This window comes from Saccoglossus kowalevskii, chromosome 9, assembly GCF_978046115.1.
Source record: "Saccoglossus kowalevskii chromosome 9, keSacKowa6.1, whole genome shotgun sequence".
Classification (NCBI taxonomy): domain Eukaryota; kingdom Metazoa; phylum Hemichordata; class Enteropneusta; family Harrimaniidae; genus Saccoglossus; species Saccoglossus kowalevskii.
In genome coordinates, this window is record NC_140649.1 from 14,919,895 (window position 1) to 14,932,228 (window position 12,334).

At 33.9% G+C, this 12,334-nt stretch overlaps 1 protein-coding gene across 3 annotated transcripts in view; it reads right to left on the reverse strand.

Annotated features, from left to right (window-relative positions):
• LOC100375824 (uncharacterized) overlaps window positions 1-12,334 on the reverse strand; it is a 59,971-nt gene that overhangs the window by 36,230 nt on the left and 11,407 nt on the right. For 2 of the 3 annotated variants that reach the window (XM_085503193.1, XM_085503195.1), the window contains exon 2: window positions 6,142-6,326. In XM_085503193.1, the coding sequence (XP_085359319.1) occupies window positions 6,142-6,326 (185 nt within the window). Of the gene's footprint in view, window positions 1-830; window positions 980-2,510; window positions 3,098-6,141; window positions 6,327-12,334 lie in introns of those variants that run through there. The other variant, XM_085503194.1, reaches the window with a different exon arrangement.

Here is a 12,334-nt window from a genome sequence, read left to right on the forward strand (position 1 = left end):
GTAAATATAATAGATGAGAAAATGCACATCTTTTAGTATTAGTGTATAGACACCATGTTGACCTAGCAAAAGTGCAAATAAACCAAAAATTGTATGTTGGATCGATCAAATAAAACTTATTTAGCCATAGACACATCTATCATCCAGGTAAGTGTATGCACTACTAACAAACATACAAAGCAAATACAATCTACATATAGCAGAAACTGGAAAATCCCAATGTGTCACTTCTCCTTCGCAAAAAATATCAACATTGAAAATTTCCTCCAAATACAGTAAGACAAAAATAATGAACCAGAAAAATACATAATAATTGTAAGTGATCTAAAAAGGGGTATATACAATTGAAATGGAGAAGGGCACTGTGGAGGGGCAGGCTTAGAATTAGAGTTATGGGTGTGACAAGTATTATGTCTTACAGTGCTAGTGTATCTGCGTACTATATATATGCGTGTTCTGTTTATAGTAAAATATTAAACATATGGCAGAACACATGACACACTTGTAATAGGTATAGTACCAAGACAAAATTAATGGAATACTGAAATTTGTATGTTTTGCTATATTTAGATCAGCTCAATTGGCTGGGACACGCAGGTGTACATATACTAATAATTAATTAAGTAATAAAATATAGTTCCCGATCACTTGTTGGTAGCTACTTGCGGCATACATAAACAGAAGTGATGAACAGAAATATCTCCAATGACAGCGCCTGTGAACAGGAATAATTGCCAACGGCGTCTGCGAATAGGAATAATTCCACAATCGAAATCATGAAAACATGCATACCAGGACTTGAATACTCATAATTAGTTTTCTTGCTTTACCTTTTTGAAGCCTATGTCTAAGTTGGTCTACATCTCTCTTCAAGTCCAGGTTCATCCAGACAAGTCCGCTACATACCGCTATACACGCTACAACCAGTATGAATGCACAGATGGGAAAGCATGTCGCACATATTCGCGTCCTAGACGGCCTGGATATACATAAATATATTGGTAAAACACCACAGAAATCAAGGAAATTGTTTTGAAGAAATATTCACTGGGCTGTTCACACGATTCTGTCCGCAGCATACTTACACCATGTTTTGGCTCACTCAACATTTTTACAAAACAATTGCAACTAAACAGAAGAGATGAATTTTGAAAAGCTATTCACACTGAACAGTTTACATCAAACAAGTGACAAAACACAGATGGAAAGAAAGTTTGAATTCTCAGGACACACCGTCCTATAAAGATAATTTTACAAGAATGAGGAAAGCACAAATTTATTGAGCCGAAATTCTAGCAGTACTGTTATAACAAGATATTTCCGCCAAAGCAATTATTAAGCCCACTGGCTATTGATTAATTGAGGCAACCGGTATTCTTCAATCAGAGATCACGAAACCCTATTTCTCGAAGCCATTTCCAATTTTTGTTAAGGAGGATAATCATGATTCAAAAATTAATAGCAGCAAGATAAAAAAAGATGTAAAAATATACGTTATTAACATCTATCACTAATTGCTTGTTTTTATTATAGCACTGATACTTATAGGATTGTTAAATTTTAGCACTATATTAGGCAAAATAGGGAGCAGTGACTGAGTTGTATGTAAAGGTGGAACACTGGTATTTTAAATCTATTTTGCATACATCCCTATTCATTGAAAATTGCAGCAACTTGCAATTATGGCCAGCAAGATTTGAATACCGCAACTTAAGAAAGATAGACAGCGTTTCATTGGAGAATAAAATTAAGAATTATGGGCCCAAATACATATTTAATACATTATTGTCTATAAAGAAACTGAATATACAATTCTTGCTAATAATTATATTCTATTATTGTATTTTTTCAGTTTTCGATGGAAAACCACTAATTATTATACTGAGACAGCCTTAGACCAATAAGTTGGAAATTATCATGCTTGTAATATTTAGTGTGTGACTGGTTCAGGCTGACAAACTGATATCAATGCTTATCATAAATCAGTTTTAATTCAAATAATATCGAACAATTTTTCTGATATTATATCAACACTGTCTGATATTAGTGGGATAATCAAACAGATGTGTTGATATATAATATTCTATGGGTCGATTTGTAACATCGATAATACAGGCTAGTGTGGTCTCGGTAAACCATGAATTGATGGTGCTTCCAATTTATCAGTGAACTTCTGAGTGTGACAATGGTCAAGCTGAGTGTACTGCATTTATAAACAATACCGATTCAAAATTTCGACTAATTCGACGCCCGAACAAATTTCCACAAACCAGTATTATAATGGACCAACCTTGAAGAGATTTAGCGAATCTGCGCCACAAAAAACGCACAAAATGTGAAAAACAGTCGCTATATTACGGAACTGTGACTTATCACAGCATGGAACGGCACGTAATTATATTCCGTCAACATTTGCTATTCACGCGTGACAGCTCGCTGGACAATTCGTGAATCGTGTGAACAGCCATGAAAAGCCAAATAAATGACAACAAGCCAACCAATTTCCTTACTTTCTGATAACAGTTTTCCTTGCGCAAAATTCTTCTATCTCGGACGACGAGTCGTGCATTCGAAGCAGTTCATGGCCAGTGTCTGATCGTTTTTTCTTCTTGACCAACTTGCCATTGCCGACAAGGGCGTCAAGCTCCTTGCGTTTTTTCATCTTTTTACCCGTCTTAAATTGAACGTCCACACCGTTATTCCCATGTGGATCCAGTGTTAAAATGTTTGTGAACAGATCACGTAATAACTGAGTACAATTCCCTGACCTAGTGGGTTTCCTGTTGCGTACACCACATGAACCTAATTCCAGCTTACACCGCCGTCGTCACACTGATATCGACGTTCGCCACCGAGTGGAAAACATGCGGTGACACGAGCTACGCGATTGGCTCGATCGTTCCCGGAAGTTGTTTACCGAGAACAAGATTCACGAGTGAGAAATACAGCAAACCACAGAATATCAACGGATTGAACAGCATTTGAAACAAATTCACAAGAAATGGCCAGGTTAACTAAACAAAATCCGAAATCATCGTCAAATAATTATTAATAGCAGTATGACTCCGACCAACGAGATCAGCCGTTACATATCACGTGAGCATTAGATGGCGGAATTCGATTCAGAAGAATAGGTGACGTCATTGAAAGTCAGATTAAATTATCCAAGACGCTTTCAAGAATCCAAGTTCCTGGCGATTGAAAAAACAACAAAACTATTTTGTTCTTATCAAAACAAAAACTTGCGCAAGCATTTTAGTGGTCTGAGTGTATTAAAACAACTGCAATCATACAGGCTTTAAGCTAATCGATGCAAACAATAACATTGTATATTAAATTATATGAACTTCCACGTTTCAATTCATCATTTCAACACGCATACATAATTGAACATTAAGCTCAAAACATAAATGCTATTGGGATTTATTTATTTAAAAGGAGGGAGGGATCGAATATATTCACACAAAGTATACATATGAAAAGTCCTCTTCTCCTTCACTGCCTTTTTGACAATTATTCAAATATTAATAGTTAGCAAGATGGCTTGCCACTTTGCAATACACTTCGGTTTTTACCCAATCTCGACTTGACAGCGCCGTTCCATTGACACACGCATAGTTTAGATCATTCCATTATGAGACTAGATAAGGGTGTAAAGTGCAGATTTTTTTCTTGAATTACATACAATGTAGACAAAGAAAAGAAAAATTGCTATTGAATATGTATAAAAGATTTGCAAATTATCATATTGATCATAATGATGGAAATAGTGAATTATACACAATATGTCAAACATAACACAAAGTTGCAAGTCATCTCGCTAACTAATGACTACTAGTAATTGACAAGGCCAAGGAAAGTTGCAATAGCGCCACCATACAACATACTAAAAAAAAATTTCCCTATTTCAACACTAGATGGCGTGAGTGACATAAATAACTTTGGAAAGACATACATGTGAAGTACTATCATAAGACTTCATTCAAGACGAAACACTGTTTCTTCATGTTTGTTCCTTGCTGCCACAACTACAGTATTGATGGTGTGATATCTGACAGCATTTGTACATCTGTATGTTCTAGAATATGTGAAACTGCACACCATTATAGTATGGTTCTGAAAAAGTTTGCCATTTCAATATATCAGAGGTGTTTCTGAGGAAATGATCTAGAATGCAAATTTGTTTTATTTTATGATCTACTGGTAGGATCTAAATTACGCATTTATGATTCAGAGTCTCTCTCAAAAAAATGTATTAAATATTAATTCGACCAGCATCGACATTGCCAGAGAAACTCTTAACTTGGGTCTTGTTGCATTAGTCACCTCAACACCTTAATTGAACATATTCTACCGGTATGCATGGAATAGCAGGTGAACTGCCCGTGTATGAAGATAAAAACGTTAAATATCTATTATAAGGTAGACCATACATCTTCCCCACAAGACATAAAACTCTGCTTGAATGAAACTGACCATGTTCATTCTAGAGCTGTTCACCAATAAAAAATGAATTATTACAAAAAACACATTTTTAATTTTGAACACATTGCAGTCACCCATTAACACATAAATATTTGTTGTTAGAGGGGGCACTATAGAAAAGGTATACTTGTATTCCCCATGACAGTTTGTTCACACTCTGACTGATTCTGACTGGACTTGGGACAATGAGTGTGAACTACTCATCACTAATATACATGTACCCTAATCTTTGAATGCCTGTCTTCAGTCTTTCATTAACAAAATGACATACACGTTACAGCAACCCATATTTACTCTTATACGAAGTGCATTTCTAATAGAAGCTCACATAAGCCGGGAATTGCATTAATTGTATCTTGGATCATTACAATATGATTCATTTTGAGCACAGACAAACCTGTCATTTCGTAAGTGCATTGTTTCTATCGGTAATAGAGTACCAGGTATAGTATGTCAAGCAGCATGTATTGCATTCATACACACAAATTTCCATGTTATCATCAGAACAGAAGAACAGAAGAGAATAAAAGATGAATTGAAACATTGCTGACCAAGTCAATTGTTGACACCTGCAAATCAACCTGTCTCAATATTCATACTCAACATCATTACCACATTTGGGTTTGTTTATTCTCTCTGGTAAATATATCAGCCAGTTAGATTCTTCATACAACTACATGTTGAGAATAAATTCCAACATTTTAAATCGGTTTTGTGCAAGGTGACTCTAGAGAAAAAAACCTTCCAATTTTATCCATGTAGGGAGGTTGATTTTGCTGCGTAAATGTTCGTAAAATCAGCAGAACGTCATGAAGCAGGGAAACCTACTGATGGCACTACAACTCAACACTTACCTTTTTTTGACTACCAGGGTACTAGTATTTCTATTTGCGAATTGGTGATGGGTACATGTACATATAGACTATTATTGTCGATCAATGCAGTTTCATGAATGTTTTTAGAAACTGCTGATATTGAGATACACTGTAACCGTGATATTTTTTTCTAAACATAAGATAATGAAAAATGTGTCACAAACTACTATTTAAAGAAGAAAAAAAGGATCATGGACCTATTGGTTGTTCGTTATAGGCTAATACATAACAAATAAATCGTGTGCGTCCACTTTAAACTCATACTTTTTTCTTAAATTTCAAAAATATTTTTGTTTTTAAATTCAAAAAATCAGTTTGTGTATTTCATAGTACGGTAGTAGGCAAATGGATTTGAACTTTTCAATCTTTTAGATATTAAATATGATACAATTTTTATTACTACACTGAATCTTCAAGATGGGCTTTAGGTTATACAGAAAATGGCAAATTACTTGAACACATAATTGGTTAGAAAACAAAAATGATACTGTATTAATCAACGTTAAGTCACATACACATATTTCCTGTTTGGGACTAGGAGTCGGCCTTGGAGAACATCTTCCTATTGCAATGACAATTTATGTGCACAACCCCAGCGTCAACCAGGTCTGGTCGAACTGCAGGACTTAAGGTTCACACAAAAAATGGAATTATAAGTGAATTAATCCCGACCAGTGGCTCTGGCCTTGCCATTGAATCTGTAACCCATACTCACCCAGGACGCCGGTTGATCACATGTGTCCGGCACAATAACCGGTGACCGGACAGTCTTAATACTTACCTATAGGGGGAGTCTGGTGATGCTTAAAGCGGTCAAACTCACTACGAAGGTTATCCATGTCTAATTTCAAACTGTACGTTAGCCACGCTAGTGTGGCAATACAACCAAATACAATGACCCAGGAGAATACTTTCAGCACTGCCCAACAATCACAACATCCATCGTCTTTCATCGCAGCAGCCCTTCTGAAAAATACAACCAAAATACATTATCATGACCATCTGCTATTTTTTTCAGTTTATTTTCACATTAATAGTGTAACAGCATTTGTTACAAAAAATACAGTACTAGAAATGATGTAGTATACAAAGTTAATTATAAATTTGTACATAATAAGATGTAATCCATTCAGAAAATAAAAGGGTGACTAAACATCACCACTGAGGGCACCACACTTGGCTCACATTGTATACTCTTACAACGCATCAAGTCAGTTAGATAAAGACAATAACTTTATTTATTTATTTATTTATGCATATAATTGTTCATTTATCAATTTTTATTCTGGGAATCATGATCGACGTGGATCCAATGTGATGTATACCATACAATACATTGCTTAAACATTAAATTTGGACATGTATCGCGTAATGACATTGGGGTAACGACAGTGGGGCTTCAATAATAACCACTAATTTGTGTTAATCATATATGGCCTACAAGCAGCATACGTATATGCACTTACATATATGGCTGAGGTGTGTCGATATATATAGCCAAAACGAATTAGATTTCAATAATCTGGCGTATAATAAATACATTTTTGGAATTACCGGGGCACAATGTAAGTGTGCTTTTGATATTTAGCAAAAAGTGTAATTAAACTACAACATCAGCTTTAACTTTTCTAACCATAAAAAAGTTCAGCGATTGAGCTCTGGTCTTGTATTCTCTACCCTAACCCACATACACAAGCTCACCCACCCATCCATCCACTCACTCACTGCCCAGTCTTTTCTGTTTATTCATAGCATTGTTTTACATCATTTAAATAAAGCACATAAAACCAAACCATACTACACAGCAGTTCTGCACATTATTATCTATGGTATCTATCATCATGACTAGACACTAGCAAACCAGATTAATTAACCCACTGCTCCACGTCTACAATATAGCACTGACAATAATAAATATACTTCTTTTCAATTTTTAAAAATTTATTGATCATTAATGTTAGCATTAAATATATTTTGTCTGACAAATCAAATGCCAGTGAAGTTCTACTACATCAGACCTAGTTGGCCTTAAACATGACTCTTAAAGGATATGCATATAATCCTGTACAGTAGTAGGGTTAATTACATGTACATTATTTTTTACTAGCAAAGGTTTGTTTATTTAGCCACTGCTCCACCACAATACATGTACCTTAGCAGGCTTTCAAAACCATGTTATTTGAACGATGAATTAAATTCAGAATTGGTCTACTAGAAATTAAACTAACTAATTTATTTATTAATTAAACAAACCCTGGGAAATATAAGATTAAAAAATTTCTATATTTCTGGTGGTATTTCAAATACAAGGAAACCAATCTCACTTGAAATAACGACATAATTTTATAGTCTAATGTACAATAATAATAATTTCTAATGTATAATAACAAAAATAATTTCAAATTGATACCATATTAAAAACTTAATGAAAAAACTTCTTGCAGTTGTTAAAAAAAATAAACTTGTTAAATAGCATTCTTCCAAAATACCACAGTGACACAGAAATCTCAAAAAATATATTTTGCAGTTTGGGTTTCCTTCACCATCACACAGCGAGGGTCTCATGCATTTACTACGCTAGGTTTCAGAAGCACAAAACATTATTTTTAGTGTTTACTTTTTGTTTAATTGTTTAAAACCCACATTCAGCTATCATTTGCTTGCCAGGGAAAACAAAGCCAGTTCCCGGTAGGCTATGTAGACAATGATTGTAACAGGTGATGTTTGGTTACCTAGCAACCAGGATCCATATGTATATATTATTATAGCGCTGTTAACAATAAAGATGCCATCTGTTGAAATGTTGATAGAATACTGAGTGACAATCATTATGCATCATAGTCGATAATAAAGATGGATGGAAGCATTTGGAAATGAAACCATCACAAAATTGTCAATGATATTTGCACAATTAGAATTAAAGAAACTTAAGCGTCATACTAAAACTCAAAATGAAATATTACAATTATAGATGCTCATTCTTTTTCTTATCCATTTTGGGGAATTCTTACTGAACTCGTTGACGAAATAGGTTGCAATGTTGTTTATTTTCATGTAACCACATACCCCCGTAGTTTTTTTATTCCTTTCGATCAGAAATTCAAGACACTACAATGTATGTGAATACAGGAAACAAACATAAGTGCCAGTCACTGGTAGCATAGCGCATCAGACTCATGATCGGTAGACCCAAGTTCAAATCCTACCATAGACTGAACATCATTAGGGTTGACATTCAATGTCCAGAACTGTCACCTGGCACAAAAAACATTAAAAAAAAAATAAGTGATAGAGATCAGACAATAAATTAATTTTTTCTGAAAAATATTGTTTTGTCTGGTGACTAATATCGAAACCAGATACATGTAATTGAATACAGTACAAGTAGATAGACGTTAAATTATAGAAGAACTGGAAAGAGTTCTTTTTGCATCACCCATCCCTAAACACTATTCCTATCCCTACCCTCCAGTGCTTCAAATTTAATTATATATGCCCCTCCAATACATGTGTACATGACGGGGACAGGGGGAAAAAAAAACTCTTTGCAATGAATCATCACAATTTCTGACCAATACACATGTACCAGGCAGTAACATTTTTCAAAATCAACAATTATTGTGACATAGCATCTCTACCAACATGAGTAGTTGTCAAGTTGATCTTCAGTCAATCACATCTAACTAGGTCAGCGGATGCTATTGTGTTTCAACCTTTTGATCGCCAATATAACATTTTTCACTATTAACATAAACAATCTGCATAATTGTTTTTTTTTTTCATTTATTTTGATCTGTGAACAAAGTCTATTTGGTCAAAAATTAACAAAGAATTGGATAAAAATGTAAAATAATGCAGCATCCAAATTTTGACAGAGTAAATTATGGCGTTTGAAAAAGTTTATCTACCCTTTCTGTTTTTAGGCCTTCGTTGAAAGTTTGTTTAAATACAAAACATAGCATGTACAATGTTTGTTGCACATGTCCTAAATACAGAGGTCCATATCGGTAATTCTATTTTAAAGGGAAGGTCCGGGCTAACAACATGATAATCACAACATCTGTTGCAAAATATTACATGTAGGAAAACGATTTCATCCATACCTAGAAAAATATGAAGGAGAATTAGTTCAAATTCTCAGTGTGAATATTACTCATGCATATAAAATAATAATATTGCCAAAAAGGCAAAATAAATAAAATAATTATTTTCTATGAAAATAGACTGAAACTTGTTTGACCCCTTTAAACAGTTATCAGGTTACATACAACCACTGTTCTCTTTTAATTTTTTTGAATTTTGAAAATACTATGAAAATTTTTCCAATTTTCCCCTTTGAATGTTTTTTCTGCATACAAAATGCATGGAAAGTTTCTCAAAAGACAAAATTTCACTGAGAAACTACAATTGAATCTGAGAAAATTGAGCGAAAATAAGGCTTAGAGGGAACACTGCATACAACTGTACTGTATGAGCAATTGGTAAAAAATGAAAATGAAAAGTGATGAAAAAACTGTAAATTACTGTAAATGTCTTTTTAGCTAGCATGTAATTTTGCTAATTTAGAATAAAGTATATTCTTACAATGAGATTGTTGACACTTTAGCCAAAGGATGATTCAGTTAATTCATGCATGGAGTCAAATGACATGTAGCTGTTTAAACATGTTTTACAGTACATTCTCCTACATTTGTGCAACTCTTTCATCTGGGAGCATTATATTATTAGTCAAGACTTTATAATCCAGTATACAATAAATTCAATTTTCCATTAATGAGCACTTTTATGACATTGTCAAAATGTGCTTCATGTTAATATTATGCATTTGTGCTACTAACAGATAAAACAGTGAACAATGAATCATCTGTCTATTTACATGCTTTATATAGCAGATATTTGCTAATAAATGATTCATCTTATCAGTAAACAAGCCATTATATACTATGTTGGACAATTTAAAGTGGGAGGGTTGTCACCTGCGCACGCGTGGGAATTGAGTCCCGAGTGACGATAACATCACACGCTAAAAACGCAAAGGCTCATGGGTAGGTGCTTGTTTGTAAACAATGACACGCTATGGTCGTCTGATGCATGCGCAGGTAACAACTTCCTTATTTTAAGTAAATAAGACAGTTTTCTCACTTTCACAAACACATTCCCATAATCTTTTTACAGAACAGCGATCAGTAATTCCATTTCCATGGATACTGCTAAATGTATATCATACCTACATAAATGTAGTATTTTGAAATACAGGAAATTAATTCAATCTGTTTCACCTGCACTGTTTGATATTTACATCATTTCTAAAAGCAATAAATTAAGAAATCATAAAAGCACTATACCTGTTTTATAGTAAGTAAACAAATGACAGTGGAGTGAATATATAGACCGACAGTAATAATATGAGGTTATTACGAGGATACTGCATACTCAGACAGTATGCGGTTGCATCGACCTCCACTGAGCATCGGTTGATATTCCTGCTGTACTGTCTTTGTGCATACTTTGCAGTATCCTCGTAATAACCTTATTATTATACATCTAGCTTTTCCTCCCAGGAATACATCATGTGAATGCTGAAATGTTGAACAGATTTAGCAAACTCATTTGTATGGGGTCTGGTCAAACCCTGGGGCAGCCATGTTTGTTTTTTATTAATAGAGGACAATTATGTGCATAATCGTTCCATATTCGGCATTCGTGTTTGGTAGGATGAAAATACCAAATGCAATACCACAAAATTACGGTACGCTGTAACTTATGGTGTTACGGTCACAGATGTATAACAATGTATTTTAATAATCCAAACAATAAATATATTTTTTTTTTTTGAGGTACACCATTTCTAAAAAGAGCAGCTATGGTATTTGTAATCAGCAATTCAACATTCAGCAATTTGGCAAAGTGGTTAAAAATCATAGCAAATGGAAACTGCACAGATCCATAAGATCAATCAGTTAAACCCTTGTGCCAGATAACCAGATAATGAGTGTTTAATATAGGATAATAGTGGATAATATGGGATAATAATATTGAATATTGACTTACGGCAACATGTAGCATTATCTATTTTAGTTTGCACTTATTAGACATGTTATGCATTCTAATATGGTACGAGTACAGATAATGGAGTACAACAGTTGTGTGATATATTCATGAGACTTTCAGCTTTGCTGTCCAACATAACAGCGACAGCCAGATCACCTTTGCTGGCAGCTGAACATCAACATTGGGTTGTTGAAAATATTGTATAAAACACATACTACACAAGAAATACTTACACAGTACTTGAAAACTTATGTCACTATTTATAATGAAATACATACCTTATAATAAGAATTGAGAAAATATTTATAAAACAAAACATAACAGAATACTAGTGCAATACTTGAAAACTCATTGCACTATTTATGTTATTAAATATGCACTTTGTTACGAGAATTAGATAAATAAATATTAGTGAATTGAAATGAATGAATTATTTTATCGGAATAATTATAGTGTTGTAATATGTGACGTACTCAACGGGACAGTAATGCTAAACTTGTTTGATTTACAATTAGTTGGTCTTGATATTGAGGAGGCCAATCTGCAAAATGAAATAACATTTAACGAATACAAACATGAAATGATGTCAGGCAAAAGTTACGAACATCGAATGTCACTGTTGTCTTTCCTTACTTTTTTATGTACAAATGTGCAAGTGCTGACACATGGTGCATTATGCAACAGAAACCTAATTCCATGGTTGGGATTACGTGACAGAGCCATCAATGGCAATTTAACCGATTGATCGCAATAATTTTTCTTGTTAAATTTTGGTGTAACAATTTGCCTATTGTTTTGAGAATTTTTGACTAAATGGACATACCGGTAATTATATATGGCTTCTTGTTTTAATCAAAATTTTGAAAAAATGTGAAAATTTGTTTGAATTTGTAAGCTATTACAAATTTGACTTGAAAGAATAA